The sequence below is a fragment of the Tiliqua scincoides genome, chromosome 2 (genome assembly GCF_035046505.1).
Source record: "Tiliqua scincoides isolate rTilSci1 chromosome 2, rTilSci1.hap2, whole genome shotgun sequence".
NCBI classification, from domain to species: Eukaryota; Metazoa; Chordata; class Lepidosauria; order Squamata; family Scincidae; genus Tiliqua; species Tiliqua scincoides.
Window position 1 is genome coordinate 131,750,234 of NC_089822.1, and position 17,910 is coordinate 131,768,143.

Genomic DNA, 17,910 nt, shown 5'->3' on the forward strand with positions numbered 1-17,910 from the left:
TGCTTCTGAGCACTAACAAGAGAGAGAGGGAAGGTGAGGAGACTCCTGGACCACAAAGGCAAAAGTGGCCTTCTGAAAGCTTGCGGGTTCCCCCTTTTTATCTCGTTCGAGAGCAGGGCTTGGCCACCGGATATCACAGGTCATTGGGCTGAATTAATCAGTTTGGTATGCCTGGCATAAACCATTCCTTTCCATATTGTTAATCACTGGTTAGACCCGGAACATACTGCACATATTCTGGCAACCTTCAGACTCGTAAAACCACGGAGAACTTCCCAACCTGTATTTTTCTTCAAAAAGAAATGAGTGTTAACCATGTCGGAGTGTTAACCCTCAGGCGGTGCTTTTAACTGGGAATCATCAACAGCCTTTTTCTTATTTGAGCCTGGTGGGAATGGAATGGCCACATGAGACAAGCGAGAGCTGCCTCAGCAGCTCCCTTGGCAAGTTTCTCACCTGTGCGTATTCATTGTGCATTCCTTACACAAAGCACAACACCCTGTGAAGTCAATGGTATCCCAAGTGAAGACATCACTTGTTAAATCCGTCATTAGCAACAAGAGACGCTCCTGCTGCTAGTCAGAGCTGTCCTCAAGGAAAATTCCTTTCTGTGTCACTTGGTCCAGGGACAACTCCCCATCTCTCTCTCCCCCAGAACCACATTTGTCCTTGCCAACATTTTCAAGGATTCAGAAATCCATAACAGAGTTCTCCCCCCCCTCCCATCACTTGGGGGCCATGTGCAGCATCTGCAGAAGCCTCCTGGACACAACTGGAAGGCAACTTCCAGTTTGTCCCGGCACACCAGAAGGGCCTTCCAGTCATGACCAGGAGGCTTTCTGAGTTCCTCCAACCACAGGCTCAGCATCCACAAATATTAAATCCACGGATAAGGATGGCCCACTGTACATGAATAGAGCATTTCCATTTCTAGTTTCTACCACTGCTAACTGGGCAAAGAGGCATTTTTAAGTAATGATCTCTTATATTTAGCAGGGGGAGAGCAACTGTCCCCACCAAGAGAGCAACAAGAGTCCCCAACTCTCCACTCCAGTACAGAGTCTCTTCTAGTGGCTGCTGCTGGTGTTTGTTTTGCAGCTTTTTTTAGACTGTTGGCACTTTTTGGAAAGCAGCTATTTATTTTTGCTGTGTAAACTGCTTTGTAGAAAACTTCTTTTTTGTTGAAAAGAGGTAAAAGATTCTGAATTACAAGAAGTAATAGTTCCACTCTATACTGCACTGGGCAGACTTCACTTGAAATACTGTGTCCAGTTTGGGGCATCACATGTTAAGGACATTAATAAACTGGGGGAAGTTCAGAGAAGGACAACTATGATGGGGCAGAGACCAGAAACAAAATCCTATGAGAAACACTTCAGAGAACAGAGGATTCAGGGGAGAAATGATAGTCATTTTCAAGTACCTGAAGGGCTGTCACTCAGAAGAAGAGTCTGTGGTTCATGAGAGCAGGACTAGAACAAATGGGTTCAAACTTCACGGAAAAAGATTTAGGCCAGGCATGAGGAAGAATTTCCTAACTGTAACAGCTGTTTGGCACTAGAATAGTCTGGTATAGTTTTGGGTTCTCCCTCATCAGAGGTTTTCAAGCAGGGGCTGGCCAACTATGTGACAGCGATGATGTAGTCATTGGCATTGAACAGAAGGTCTGACTTGATGACCTCGAAGGTCCCCTCCAACTGTAACAATCTATAATTCTATGAACATATAAAATGACTTTAAACCACTGTGTTCTTTCATTAAACACTGAAACAATCAGGTTTGACAGAATCCATGTCTTAATGTACATTTTGCCGTAATATATAATTAAATTGTAATTTAGTTTCAGTGGTGAAGCTTCTGGTACCAATTGGCATTTATAAACCAGGCAGTAGCCTCTAAAAAGTTTGAGAACCACTGGCCTACATGATACTGGTTAGACAAAGCTTTATCATCTGGTTCTGCTGCTTCTTAAACTGCCTCTTAGAGAAAATTCAGACTTTCCACTGAGGACTTCCCTGTTCTTCTTTCCTCTTAAATTCAGAATTATTATTATTAACAGTATTTAGATACCACTTTTCAATGAAAATCACAAAGTGGTTGACAGAGAAAATCAAATAATTAATGGTGCCCTGTTCCAAAAGGGCTCACAATCTAAAAAGATGCAAAAGAACACCAGTAGACAGCCACTAGAAAAGACACTGCTGGGGTGAGGAGGGCCAGTTACTCTCCCCCTGCTACATAAGAGGAGCACTTGAAAAAGTCTCTCTTGTTCAGTTAGCAGAGGTGATGCTTATTGCAGACAGACAAGGATTTTGGAAAGAAAAATCCCCTTTCATAGGTATTTGAGGATAAAGGATGCATGCATAACCAATTTTTTTAAACAGCATTTCAGCAAACTAGTTTCCATCTGCACACCAAAGGGAGCACTGCTTTCCAGCTTTCTTCCACAGGGGAGAGCTAAACATCAGCAATTGTACTTTCATGAGAGAGCATGCATAACTTGGATCATATTTAAATAGAAAAGCAAAAGAACTTTCCCACACCCAGTGCCTCATTTAAACCAAAGGTACCTCACATCCAGTGCCAGCACACCTGGTACACGTAGCTCAGGCAGGTACTGCACTAGAGTGGTAAGATAACAGTTCCATTGGCAGTGGCGGAAGGGCACACCAAAAGCTCTTCTTGACTATCTACAGAATCTGGTTTCAGCACTACAAAGTCATAAAACATCCTGCTTCTTCTGGGGCTGTAATTTGTTTCCAGGTGAGCAAACAGAAGGGAAGAGGAACAGAGATAAAAACAAAAAGTAGGGAATTTTAGCAGGTGATGTCTGTTATATAGTGATGAACAAGCTGCACCTGTCAAAAGGGTCTCTTCTATCTGCCCACCCTCTTCTCTTCCTCCATATCCTCACCTGAACAGACCACTGCTCCTGTTTTTAGTTCTGCCTACCTCTAGAAGAGAACCTGAGTGACATCCCAAGACTGATGGCAGATCTCATTCCAACTGGTTTGTTAATGGGGTGCACAAGCTAATGATGGAGAAGGGCAACAAGGAAGGCAGAATTCCATGAAAGGCTGGCAGCACAATCCTAAGCATGTCTACTCAGAAGTGAATTCCATTGTGTTCAATAGTGCTTACTCACAGGAAAGAGCACATAGGCTTGCAGCCTAGGTGTGCTTAACCCATTTTTGTCAAGCCCACAGGTAAACATATTTGATCCCTGTTGCATATATGTAACGTTGGGCAAAAATGAGTTAAACCATTTAAACTTTTCTTCATTTTAGGAACTGGGCTGAAAACCTGCACATGTTATCTAGGGAGTAAGGGCCCAATCCTATCCAATTTTGCAGTGGTGGAGCTGCTGTGCCAATGGGGTATGCGCTGCTTCCTTTGTTGGGAAAGGAGACTTAGAGATGGCAGAGAAAAGGGAAAGGAGACTTAGAGATGGCAGAGAAATTAAATGAGTTCTTTGCATCTGTCTTCACGGCAGAAGACCTCGGGCAGATACTGCTGCCCGAACGGCCCCTCCTGACCGAGGAGTTAAGTCAGATAGAGGTTAAAAGAGAAGATGTTTCAGACCTCATTGATAAATTAAAGATCAATAAGTCACCGGGCCCTGATGGCATACACCCAAGGGTTATTAAGGAATTGAAGAATGAAGTTGCAGATCTCTTGACTAAGGTATGCAACTTGTCCCTCAAAACGGCCACGGTACCAGAAGATTGGAGGATAGCAAATGTCACGCCTATTTTTAAAAAGGGAAAGAGGGGGGACCCGGGAAACTATAGGCCGGTCAGCCTAACATCCATACCGGGTAAGATGGTGGAATGCCTCATCAAAGATAGGATCTCAAAACACATAGACGAACAGGCCTTGCTGAGGGAGAGTCAGCATGGCTTCTGTAAGGGTAAGTCTTGCCTCACAAACCTTATAGAATTCTTTGAAAAGGTCAACAGGCGTGTGGATGCGGGAGAACCCGTGGACATTATATATCTGGACTTTCAGAAGGCGTTTGACACGGTCCCTCACCAAAGGCTACTGAAAAAACTCCACAGTCAGGGAATTAGAGGACAGGTCCTCTCGTGGATTGAGAACTGGTTGGAGGCCAGGAAGCAGAGAGTGGGTGTCAATGGGCAATTTTCACAATGGAGAGAGGTGAAAAGCGGTGTGCCCCAAGGATCTGTCCTGGGACCGGTGCTTTTCAACCTCTTCATAAATGACCTGGAGACAGGGTTGAGCAGTGAAGTGGCAAAGTTTGCAGACGACACCAAACTTTTCCGAGTGGTAAAGACCAGAAGTGATTGTGAGGAGCTCCAGAAGGATCTCTCCAGACTGGCAGAATGGGCAGCAAAATGGCAGATGCGCTTCAATGTCAGTAAGTGTAAAGTCATGCACATTGGGGCAAAAAATCAAAACTTTAGATATAGGCTGATGGGGTCTGAGCTGTCTGTGACAGATCAGGAGAGAGATCTTGGGGTGGTGGTGGACAGGTCGATGAAAGTGTCGACCCAATGTGCGGCGGCAGTGAAGAAGGCCAATTCTATGCTTGGGATCATTAGGAAGGGTATTGAGAACAAAACGGTTAGTATTATAATGCCGTTGTACAAATCGATGGTAAGGCCACACCTGGAGTATTGTGTCCAGTTCTGGTCGCCGCATCTCAAAAAAGACATAGTGGAAATGGAAAAGGTGCAAAAGAGAGCGACTAAGATGATTACGGGGCTGGGGCACCTTCCTTATGAGGAAAGGCTACGGCGTTTGGGCCTCTTCAGCCTAGAAAAGAGACGCTTGAGGGGGGACATGATTGAGACATACAAAATTATGCAGGGGATGGACAGAGTGGATAGGGAGATGCTCTTTACACTCTCACATAATACCAGAACCAGGGGACATCCACTAAAATTGAGTGTTGGGCGGGTTAGGACAGACAAAAGAAAATATTTCTTTACTCAGCGCGTGGTCGGTCTGTGGAACTCCTTGCCACAGGATGTGGTGATGGCGTCTAGCCTAGACGCCTTTAAAATGGGATTGGACAAGTTTCTGGAGGAAAAATCCATTATGGGGTACAAGCCATGATGTGTATGCGCAACCTCCTGATTTTAGGAATGGGTTAAGTCAGAATGCCAGATGTAGGGGAGAGCACCAGGATGAGGTCTCTTGTTATCTGGTGTGCTACCTGGGGCATTTGGTGGGCCGCTGTGAGATACAGGAAGCTGGACTAGATGGGCCTATGGCCTGATCCAGTGGGGCTGTTCTTATGTTCTTATGTTCTTATGGGGAAGCAGTCACAGAGGCCTCCTCAAGATATGGGAACATTTGGGGCTGCATTGCAGCTGCACTGATGCTGGAATGTTGGATAAGATTGGGCCCTGAGTTCTAGTAAGCTAAACATAAAATTCTGTAAGGCTTAGGGTGCAAACCTATCCACACTTACCAGGGAGTAAGCTCCATTTACTATAACAGGGCTTACTTCTGAATAGACATGCATAGGATTGAGCAGGAGCCACGCTAGGAGTACAGAGGGAAAGGGGGCTCAGAAGGTTTTAAAAGCAGAACTTCTAGTGAGTAAGGGCCCAATCCTACCCAATTTTCCAGTGCCAGTGCAGCTGTGCCAAAGGAGTATGCACTGTATCTTGTGGTGGGGCAGTAGTCACAGAGGCCCCTTAAGGTATAATAACATTTGCTCCCTTACAATGGGGCTGTATTGTGGCTGCACTGGTGCTGTAAAATTGGATAGGATTTGGCCCTAACTTTCTAAAGAATCAGGGAAGGAGTCCGTCGAAGTTCATCGAGGTTCCTAGCTAATTGTTGCCAGCTATAGAAGATTCTGAGCAGTTCACTAGTAGGGCATGCAAGTAACGGCCTGTCTGCTGTTTATCTGGCATTGGAAGGTATACTACTCCTGCACATGGAGGTTCTGTTTAAACTATGATGGCTAATAGTTTGACAGAGCCACCCTCCATAATCATCTAATCCAGTGGTTGCCAAACTTCTTAGTACCAGGATCCCTCTTTTTAAACTCTCTATCGGAACCAACCGAGGTTTACCAGACTTTTAAAAAAGGAGATGTAGAAAGATTTATTTATTTATTATTTATATGTAATAATAACCAGAAAAAAGATGCTCAAACATTTATCTCCCTGTATTTACACCTGCTTGCAGACTGCAGGAGCCAAGCTCTTTGCAGCGCAGTCACTGGCCGCCTTGCAGACTGCAGGAGCTGAGCTCTTTGCAGGGTGATTAGCAGCTACAGTATCTGATTTTTCAATAGCCTCAGGGCTTGAGGCAGTTACTTATCTGAACTTTTCATCGCCCTTTGGGGAGCCACCAAAAATTAGGCCGCGACCCACAGTTTGGAACCACTGATTCTAATCCCCTGTTCAAAGCCATTCACGTGCCAGTCTAGAGAGCCACATCTTGCAGCGCTCGCTGCTAGCCAGAAGCATCACTTCTTGGGCAGCACGCTCCGCCTTCTCGGAGGGGAAGGGGAGGTCCACACGTCACAGCCCTGGGCAAGGCTCCGCCCACACATGTGCACGCGCAGGGAGACACGCGGCTCCCCTAATCCGACCAATCAGCGCTCGCGGAGAGAGCGGCTTCGACCAATCAGAGCCTGCTTAGGAACTGGGCGGAAGATGGCGGATTTCTGAGCGGGCGCAGGGACCGATGGGGGGCGGCTGCTGGGGAGCCCTCCATGGCGAGCAGGCGGCGGCAGGCGGCGGCAGGAGCAGCAGCAGCGGGGACGGAGAAGCCCCGGCTCACGAGCCCGACGAGACGGAGCTGCCGGCGGAGAGCCCAGGGAGCCCGAGAGGGGGGGAGCCCCGGCGGCCAGGGGAGTGAGACGCCCGGGCAGCCCCCCGTCTCCCCCCGAGGTAGCTTCCACCCCCCCCCCCCGTTGCCTAGGCTCAGGGCGCCCACCTGCCCGCACGCGCCCTTCTTTGCAGCACCGCAGCCCGGTCCCCCCGTGGGCAGAGCAGTTGCACTGGCTGCGGGGGGGGGGGGCTTCCTCGCCCTGGAGCCTGCCCAGGAGCCTGCCCAGGCAGCATGGCCAGCCCTTCCCACCCCTTGGCACACTGGCTTGTCCAGGCACCCACACTGACAAGGCACACTGCACTGCTGGCCGGGGGTTTGCATCCTCCAGTGGCCCTGCTCAAGCAAACACCTGTGGCACACTGTTTGAAAAGCTGTTGAGAGCTCAGTCCAGAGCAGTGCGCACCAACACACTGATGGCTCACACTGTTGCAAATGTACTGTAAGGCACGTTAGCGCTGGCCCAGCGCTGGAGCTGTCCCAGCAGGAGCCCATGCTGGGACAGCACCGGTTGGAGGCCAGTGGTCTGCCGCCTGGTGCTTGCTCAGAGCACCAGGTGGCGGAGAGGTAAGTCAGGGCGGAAGGAGGAAGAGAGGTGTTCTGGGGTGGGCAGAGAGCACAGGGTGATGTGGCGCTTGGAGGGAGGGGAGGCTCTGCAGGATCCAGAGCCCCGTGTCATGTCTTGTGCTAAATAGTCGGCACAGAGTCGAGTAGCCCCATTGTGGGGCTGCTTTTCTTGCTCAGGGAGGAGGCGTCAGGAGCCACTGGCGGCTGCCTGGCACACTCAGGAAGCCGCAGTAGCCATTTTGGCACTGCAGCAGTCCCACACGACAGGCAGCTCAGGAGTGGGCTGTGTGCCGCAACCCTCTCCCTGCTTATAGGTTTTGCGTTTCTAATTCTTGGGGAAGAGAGCGTTATAGAGTTATGTCCCCATGCACAGCACAGTTTTGTCTATCCTTCACCCCAGTGGCAGTGACTGTAATGGGACTCTCCTTTAATCCACAATGTTGAGAGAGGATATTGAAGAATGAACTTCAATAGGGAACAATTCCCCCAAATATTCAAAACATCCGTGATAGTTCTTTCCAAGGAAATGCAATCTCCTGCTTTCACTTTTAGGCAAGAAAATGGAGAAAGATGAATTTCTTGCTGGGCCAGTTGCCTTCCTACTCCTATCCAATCCAATCATGTTTATTGGCATACATATATAATACATGTGTTCCTACTCCTTTATCCCATTTCAGGTTGTGTCCCCCTATTGCTCTGCTCTTCCTCCCACCTACAGAATTAACATGTTGAATGAATGTGTTTTAGTGAGGCAAGTTCTTTCAGGACTGACCAACTTGTTCTGCATGTCACCCAGATTTCCAGGTACATGCATGCATGTGGGCCTTTCCCTCCTCACTGTTTGAGCTGTATATGTCAGCCATATACATGTATGCACACTTGGGCAGCAGCACTGGAAGTGTACCACAGGAGTATCCTCTTTTTTTCTATAGCAGCGGGAGCTGCTGCCTAGCCTCTACAAGACTAGCTGGAGTGAAGGTACTCCTCAGTAATGTTGAAGTGGCAAAGCATGTCCAGGGAACCTCATGTGTGCCACAGTAAGGAAGGGTAGAAAGAGAGAGACGCGTCCCCCCAAACAGCTAAGGTTAGCTAGATCAAATAGGAGTGTGAGTGGTGATAGTGCTAAAACTACTTTTTGTGTTGTAAGGATAATCTGGAAACCCTCTAGCGTTTGAAATATATAGAGGAGAGACTGGGCCCTGAACCGAACTTCACACAGTTTGGGCAGGGGGTATGAATAAATTATTTGGGGGGGGGGATCATTTAATTTCTGGGTTTTTCTTCTGCTCAGAGGAGTGAATTGAGAAATGTCAGATGGTTCATTTTACCCATTTTTGCCTGGCCCACAGGTATACAAATTTGGTTTCAGTTGCATATATGTAACATTGAGCAGTAATGGCTTAAGCGTAAAATCCTGGCCCTCAGTTGACTGAAGAGTTTTACACTTTATATCCATTAGATCAATGCAGGTTTCCTTGCTGTGCACTTGGCCTGTGACAGTTGGCTACTCTGGACATGATTCTGAGTGTTTTTGTTTTGTAGCAGTATTCTTGATCTTGGTCCTAGGCAGCAATTTCCAACCTTTTTCATCTCAAGGCACACTGACAAGGCACTAAAATTGTCAAGGAACACCACCAGCTTTTTAACAATTGGCAAGGCGCACCACACTAACAGCAGGGGCTTACATCCCCCAATGACCCTACTAACAAATAACCCTCCCCCAAACTCCCATGGCACACGTGCAGACCACCTGCGGCACACCAGTGTGCCACAGCTCTGTGGTTGAAAATGGCTGGTCCTAGACAGTGATAATTTTTTCTCTTGGAATCTGCAATGGCCTTTGTGTTCTTTCATTAAATACAGTAAGTAACTTATGTAATTGCTGACTGTAGAAGCCAATGTGACAATCTGCCCATTCATGTTTAGGCTGGAGTTGGAGGAAAAATACTTGATTCTTTTATACAGATGAATGCTACTGACATTGGTGAATTAGCTTCTGTGACGAGTTTCACTTGCTGATTTATGTGTTGTTTTGTCTAATGGTTGTGCTTGTTTTTGTGTTTGCACAGAAGTATGTAAGACTCCAAAGAGAACACTGAGGAGGAAATCACGCTCACCTAAGTTCAGTTCTCCTGTTACTGAAACTGACATACTGCAAGAGATCTTCTGGGATCCTTATTCACCAGTTGCACGGAAAGGAGGTAACTGCTTATTGTGAGCATCCTAGTTTAACATCAGCCTGTTACCTAGTAATTTGTTGTTTGGAATGTATTGTGTTGGCACTGAATGAATGACTCCCTGTTTCAAGGCTTGCTTGCTTGATAATTCTTTAAGGGCAGAGCTTTTTAGAGGTGTAGTGAATGGCTATCCAGGCTTTGGGCCTTCTCTGTTGTGGTTTCCTGGTTGTGAAACTCCTTGCTGGCATGCTCCTTCCTCGGTGTTTAGGTAAATTCTCTCTCTCTGTCTTAGGTAATAAGGGGGTATTTGATTTTTGCCATGTCTAGGCTGGGTTTTATCAAATGGATCTTTAATTGTGATGATGATGATGTTTATGTATTTTATCTTTTGATTCTAAGATGCCTTAAAGATTGCAAGGTGGGGCAGAAACATTTAGGGCCAAATGCTATCCAACTTTCCAGAGCTGGTGCAGCCATGCCAGTGGGACACGCGTTGTATCCTACAGTAGGGGGGCTGTCACGGAGACTTCCTCCAGGTAAGGGAATGTTTGTTCCCTTTCCTCAGGGCTGTATTGTGGCTGAATTGGCAGTAGAACTGGCACTAGAAAGGTGGATTAGGTTTGGGCCCTTAAAGTAGCTGTTACTGGAGTAGTAGATTTAAATGTTAACTACCATTAGGCTAGGAATTTGAATTATTTTTTATTTGCTCCATAGATAGATAGATGGATAGATAGTACAGTATAACACTTCTATGCCAATGCACTCAAGGCCAACATACAATTGGAAAAAGCAGTGGAGAGAGAGAAGGGGAACATTAACAAATTCAAGTGTCAATTCTTGTATAATGCTTCTACACTTTGGTGGTTTTGGTTTTCCTCTTTGTTTGGAAAATCCTCCTCAGAGTTTTGGAGGTGGCTAGAAAGATTTTTCTTTTTCAGGTAATGGGAAAAAGAAACAGACAACTAATGCGTGTACAGTGGAAATTTCTGAAATTGTGAATCGAATTGCTCCTCAGGTAATTGTTACTTCCTAATGCAAAACTGCAAAAGTCTGGCATATGTTTCATTCTCTCTGGTTTGCTTGTTTTTATGTAAACAGTATACGAGTGGGGGGGGGGGGAGAGGAGCGACTCAGCAGTAATTCCTGAGTTATTCTAGCAAAATGCATGATGTATCTTGTATATACAATATGTATACAAAAAATAATGCATCTTGTAAAAATTCTCATGTGTGTATTCTTAAAGAAATGTCACGTGAAGTTGGATCATAATTGCTTCTTTAACCAATTAAACATTTTTTGATCTTTTAAAACATTGAGGTACTTGAGGCTGCATTAATATTAAGAGACAGAAAGCGTTATATATGAACTGAATGGCAATTTAGAAAAAGCCACTTGGAACATAACTTTTCCTGTAGACTGTCTTTTAATTCTTCCCTAAGACTTGGCACTCTGGCACTGCAGTCAAAAGTAAAGTTAAGCCTTGACAGAAACCAGCTGATTTCCCTATCCTTTGCTCCTACTCTTTTCTTCTGCTTCTGAAACAGAGCTGTTTCTCTTCTACTGTCCCACCCCTCCCAAAAAAGAAAAACTTCCCTGCGCTGCTGGCGTTCTAAATTCATCCATTACTTGCTGACTGCTCCAGTTTGTGGCAAAGTAGGCAATTGGAATTGTTTGCTAGTCAGCAGCATTGATGATGCATGCTTTGGAAACATATTTCTCATGGAGAAATAGATTCAACGAAGAACCGGATTCATGCTCAGGACCCACCCAAAACCCATCAGGTGGGCTGGGACCCAACTGAAATGCTCTGGATTTGCCTGAGACCCACCAGTTGCATTAGGACCCATCTGAAATGCTCATGTCTGGTGAGTCCTGACCCACCTGGTGGGTTTTGGGTGAGTCCTCAAAATTACTGGTGGGTCTCTGGCGGGCCCTGAGCATTTCTAGTGGGTCCTCACCCACGTGGTGGGTCTCAGACTGGTTGTGAGCATTTCTGGTGAGTCCCGACCTACATGTTGTGTCTCAGGCGTGTCCTGAGCATTTCTGGAAGGTACTGACACACATGGTGGGTTTCAGGCGGGCCCTGAGCATTTTTGGTGGGCCCTGGCCCAACTGGTGGGTCTTGGGTGGGTCACGAACTTTTCTGGTGGCTCCCAGCCCGCCTGGTGGGTCTTGGGTTGGTCCTGAGTATTTCTGGTGGGTCCCAGCCCACCTGGTGGGTCTCAGGTAGGGCCTAAGAATTTCTGGTGGGTCCCGGCCTCCTGGTGGTACTCTGGCGGGTTCTGAGCATTTCTGGTGGCTCCCGGCCCACCTGGTGGGTCTTGGGTTGGTCCTGAGTATTTCCGGTGGGTCCCAACCCACCTGGTGGGTCTCAGGTAGGTCCTGAGAATTTAGGGTAGGTCCCGGCCCCCTGGTGGTACTCTGGTGGGTCCTGAGCATTTCTGGTGGCTCCCGGCCCGCCTGGTGGGTCTTGAGAGGGTCCTGAGCATTTCCGGTGGGTCCAGACCCACCTCGGGTCTGAGCATAAGATTGGTCCTGAGTATTTCCGTTGCATCCCGACCTGCAGGGGCCGGAAGTGCGGTAATTAGTCAGAAAGTGATGCCATTATTCAAGATATGGGAGAGCCAGTTTTCATTTGGGCTTCCCTTACAGCTGTAACTGCTTAGCCGCTGAGAAGCTGAGGGCCAGATTAAAAGTTTTTGCGGGCGTCATCCGGCCCCCAGGTTTGACACCCCTGATATAGTGAATGTGATTTGGATGCTGTGACTTCTGTTCTCCTTGCCTGTCTATTTTATGATATGGACATTAAGGGCTTCCTCAACCATGCTATTATGAATTGACCCTTTGTTCATTCAGTACAAATCTTTAAAGTTCATGTATTTGTGTTAACTATGGTTAGTAGCAGTGCTCGTGTAGTTTGTTTGTGGCCTGTGATCTGAACTCCAATTCTCAAACCATTTTCATTGGTAACACCAGTGTAATGTAATAATACGACACATCAGAGATACTGGTAAAGTTGTCAGTTGATGCACTCAGTTTTAGGGTCAAATCATAAGATTTTTATAAAGTGTTAAAAAAAATAAACTATGTGTCCTGATGTGCTGTCTTAATAATATCCATAGTATTCACAAGTTTGTTTGTTATTTCTCAGGATGAAAAACCTGGTAGTTATGAGGGAACTCTTCTAGGGTTATGGATTGGTGATGATGCAATTCCATGTACTCCTGGAATAGCAAAAATTCGATCTAGAACAAAAGTAAATGGTGCAAGGTATGTTGAGAACACTCTCATTTTCTTTCAGCATAACACTTACTCGGGATAACCAGTTGATCCATAAATCTGGTGGATACTATTTTATTGTTGACAGAGATTGTGAAGCTGAAAATGGTGTCTTTTTGTGTTAAGATGTTGTTGGAAAAATTTTCAGATTCTTTTCACTGACACAATGCCAAACAGTCACAGACCTTTTAAAAGGGTTTGGAGGCTTTATTTACAATAGTTACACACAAGCCAATTTTCAGTTTGGATGCAAATGTTCACTCTTCATTTCTCATCCTGTTTCTCCAAGAACCACACCCAGAAAATCATATTAAATAACGTGAGATAAACAAGCTACCCATGTGACACTGTATGTCATTTCCACCTCCTTATTGGGCATATTATGACAGGTTTGGTGCATGGTCCCAGCTCTATTTAGGAGAACATTCTGCCATGCATCTTGGCTCACAACTTTGGTTATACAAGATCCTGGAATTCTCCCTTTGACAAAGCTATGATCTACATATTCTGCCAATCATGATCTCTTTAGGTCACTTTGACATAATGACCCTCCTATCCTGTTTTTTAAGGGAACAACTCATTGGCTCCATTTTCAGTTATTTTTCTCAAACAAGAGAAGATAAGTTAACCCTCTAAAATCTCTGTCAATGTGAACAATGTTTTTGTAACTGCAAAAACACAATGAAGAAAACTAATTGCAAAATAACTTGAATCCCCTTTATTTTTTTCTCTCTTCTGATCTTTTGTATAGAGGTCTTCAGTTAAAAGACAAAGAGGAGGAGCTGATGAAGTTGGCAAAGCAATTTGATAAAAACTTGACAGATGCCATCCAGATTCAAGATGCTTCGTGCCATAATATTCACATTCTATCAGGTGCAGAGATGTCGGTTGAACAGCAGCGTAATGCAGAAGCAGAAAATCAACAGTTCCTTGGAGAACGTTTTCATGCTGTCACTGCCTTGTCCGTTGGAGTAATTAAAGATGGCACCAGGTCAATTGAGCATTCTGAAAATCACAACGAGATGTCCATAGATCTTGATGCTGAGGTAGCCCTCAATGCCCTTTTTGATGGCCCTACCCAGAAATGCAGTGGTCATTTGAGCCAAGGCCTCTCAGATTGTTCCCCAGCCAAAAGCTCTCACGGAAGCCAAAGCACCTCGCTTGAGTATGCTGTGGAAAAAACAACAGGGACCAGTGGAGAGACTCAGAGGCAAAGCTCAACATCTGCACTAGAAATTGTGGAACCTGTTCCAGCTGAAGACACTAAAGTGACTTCTAAACAAGCAATTCCAAGTATTGTTGCCTGTCAGAGAGAGTCAGTTGAGTCAGATAAGCTTGCCACAGTTGTCGGTGATGACTTTGATGACTGGGATACTGATCTGTTGTCAGATGATTCATTTCTGATGCATATTAATCAGAACCTTGAACAGATAAGTACTGTAGAAAGTGACTTGCCTCACACATCAAATGCAAACAGTGAGACAAAGGTAAAAACCTTCCATTCTGAAGGACCTAAAACTGCCCAGTGTGCATTTCTTAAATCCAGTAATAGTGTTCCAGCATCACATACTTTACAGGAGCAAAGCAACAGGATACGAAAAACAAAGCCTGTTTTTTTGCAAGGTGGTTGTCATTCAGAAATTGAGAGAGACTCTGTTTCAAAAAGCACCCTAAATGGAACTTCTGGCTGCAGTTCTGTTCAAGTGAAACCTGAATCTAAGGACACACAGGAAGGCTTTACACAGCTTAAATGCATTGCGAGTACTGCGTTTTCTGGAAAAAGAGCCGCTTCTGTTTCAGTTCACTCTAACCTTTCTCAATTGCAGACTGGAAAATACAGAAGTAACACAAACAATATCTCCCATCAGTCATCCACCATTCCTGCCAATGCAAAGCCTCATGACCTACAAAAAGCCATTACCCAAGGTCACCTAAAACAGGCAGAAACGGCAAAGAGATCTGTTTCATCCTACAGTGACTGGAATGAGCCTCGGTTCTCAGATGATGTTTTAAACTCGTTCTGTGAATCCAATAGTCTCTGGGGTGCAAACTGCGATGAAGATGATGACCTGTTGTATCAAGTCTGTGATGACATAGAAAAACGTACACTGAGCCAAGCTGTTGCGACGGAGAATGGGGAAACTAAATCGCTGGCAGGCAGTGCTTCCAAGTCGGAGGTGGGTCCTTGCCTTGTGGAACCCAAGCAAGGTCTCTTTAGCCTCCCTCAGGTCCCTAGGAGCCATACAGGCAGGAAAACCTTTTCATTGGATGCTCCTATAACTGCAACACTACCGAAGAACAAAGATTCTGCAGGTACCTCCATAGAGCGCAGTTGTGCACCATTTCAAAACGAGACCACAAACAGTGTTCCAAGGAAATGGCATAGGTCTTTTTCAGTGCCTGAAGGCGGCTTTGCTTGTGGAGTTGGCCTGGCTACTATTTCAGACTTGGGTCCGAACACCAGCAGTGGCATCCAGTGGCAGAAAGGCTTTTGTAACACAGGCAAGGTTCAGAATAATAGTAATATTAGCCAGATGATGACTGAGAAGTCAAAATACATGTTCAGAAAGACCAGTAATTCCCAAGCTCTTGTTTTGAATGATAAAAGTGTAAATATTGGTAGCCTTCCTGTGACTCATCTGGGTTTGGGGGAAAACAAGAATCCTCCCAACGTCTCCCTGCACACAACTGTACAAATGAACGTCAGGCCAGTATTTAAGAGGCACCTCTCTGATTGTTTTGCACACTCCGAAACAGGTAAGTTTTTCAGAATGCTGTTGTGGGATTTTTAAACTGGTTTGCTATATTGCAATGTTTACTTTTATCAAATTGCCAAAGGTTGGGAAGGCTTACCCAGTCACTGAATAACCACTTAGTTGTTGGGTAAAACCTTACTTATCTTTCATCTTTTGTCCAAGAATATAACATTTCTGATTGTTTTATTTCAACCTAACATCATTTCATTGGGGATAAGTAGAGAGGGTGTGGCTGCAATCCTACCCACACTTTCCTGAGAGTAAGCCCCATTGAACAGAATAGGACTTACTTTTGAGTAGACCTGGTTAGGATTGTGTCCTGTGTGGTTATAGAGGAGACGGGGGATGGGCAGGTCTATGGAAGACTGCAGATGGGGAGAGGCCAAAGGGAATATCTCCCAGTGAGAGGAGGTGTTCTTAGGATGTGTAATGAGAGCTTTGCAGTGCTCCTGGGAACCTGCCATGTTTCTTTTTGTTGTTTCTGGGCACCACACAATATTGACTTTGCACTGCCCAGCAGTTAAGTCCTTTTTGTACTGTACACACTGTCTGTGCAGCATGTGCTGATTGCTTGATGTTCTAGCCTTCAAACACATTGAACTACTATTCTGACAAGTCATTAGGCTATATAGGATGCTGATTATGAAACAACAGAGTTTTTGCCAGAGTTGAAGAATTCTGACAAAGACTGGAGTTGTTTAAAGGAGGCAGAAAGCAGAGGCCAGCAACAAAGGGGCAGAGGTGGCAGAAAGTGAGAAAAGGGGAACTATACAGGGGCACACCTTGCCCTGTGGGCTGCTAGAAACCCCCGTTTGAAGGCCTGTGTCATCACTTGCTTTGATACTCTCTCAACTCCAGTAATTTTATTGGATTGATATTTGTACTACACACAACCCCTCCTTCCATAATACACAGGGCATATTTCTCTGGAGTCCAGTTCTTTAGAATCCCTTGCAAAATGTCTTTGAAACAAAGGTCTTTTTCCTTAAACTCTTCAAGACAATAGCAGTGATGCAAGGAAGAGATATAATCCCCTATCTTTCCTTGCGGACTGCTAGCAGTCTAACAAACAGTACAGTATTTTTCAGCCAGATCATTCTGGTTGCCTTCAGACCATGATAGCTAGTAGATTTTACACTGTACAACCTGTGATATGGACAGCTGCAATTGATTGCCTTTTTTTCTTGCAGAACTGAAAAGCAGAAAGTGTTCTCAAGAGGAAATTGCAAAGAAAAAGCAAGAAGCTCTAGAACGGAGAAAATATAAAATGCAAAGATTGCAGAAAAACACAGCACCTGCCTGAGTATGGCTGGCAGATTTGGACAGGGAGTTGTTGTCAGCAGTTGGGAAGTAGAATTGTTGGACAGATTTGAAACTAGAACATTTATTATTTGCGGTTCAGTCTCTGATGCTTCACCATGCCCTTTCACATTGTTCTGTGAAACTAGCAGTATTGACTCACAAGCAGGGAACTGCTTGATGTTCGTTTTTGTATTTAAAACACTATTTACAGCTGAGAATGATGTTCTCAGTCATGGTTTTCCTCAGTCCAGCATTTGACCCACTCTGTAGCATGGACACCTTTGCATGACAGCAGGATTGTCATCAACTGTACCATGCTAAAGATGACACTGACCATTTTTATTTCAGAATGTGACAACTGTAAAACCTTTAAGTATAAAACACCTGCTTTTGCGTAGGTTTTGTGGTACAGTCCGCCCTAAGTATTCATGGGGATCTGTTCTTGGGCCCCCTGCGGATAATGATATCTGCAGACAATGAAATCTGTGAGGAGGGTCTTGGGGACATGATCCAGACATGATCCAGACATGTGGCCTCCCTGTGCCTCAGAACTCCTCCCAGATGTGACCAGAAGACTCTTCTGGCTGCATTTGGGAGGTATAGCTGGGCCTCCTGACGTGGGTCGGGACTCACGTTGATTCAAATCTGCAGGACCCAAACTCATGCATAAAGAAGGCCCACAATATAGCTGTTGGTACAAAGTGTCTCCCTTGCTTGGCAATCCATATATCATGGCACTGCAATGCAGCACATAAGACCTTGGTGACACTGCTCCAAAATAAGAATTTTGTGGGATGAATGCCATATGTGCAATGCTACCATGGTAGATCTAGGCTTCAATTGACAGCCCCAGATTATTTTTAATTTTGTTTTATTACAGCAGTACAGAAAAGTCTGATTTTTGTAAAAGCTTGTGTGGAGCAGAACATGTCAAGGTTTTCTAGGGCTTATTTATCTTTTGTAAATTATGCACACTTTGTAAATCATGATTAAAATTGTGACTTCTTTATGTGAAT

At 45.3% G+C, this 17,910-nt stretch overlaps 1 protein-coding gene across 1 annotated transcript; it reads left to right on the forward strand.

Moving 5' to 3' along the window:
- The first annotated feature begins 6,627 nt into the window (after positions 1-6,627).
- ETAA1 (ETAA1 activator of ATR kinase) lies at positions 6,628-17,689 on the forward strand. Its single transcript, XM_066617501.1, has 6 exons — positions 6,628-6,875; positions 9,450-9,581; positions 10,496-10,572; positions 12,709-12,827; positions 13,588-15,593; positions 16,783-17,689. Exons 1-6 carry the CDS (start codon positions 6,698-6,700, stop codon positions 16,893-16,895), a joined length of 2,625 nt encoding a protein of 874 aa, XP_066473598.1. The 5' UTR covers positions 6,628-6,697; the 3' UTR covers positions 16,896-17,689.
- The last annotated feature ends 221 nt before the right edge of the window (positions 17,690-17,910 follow it).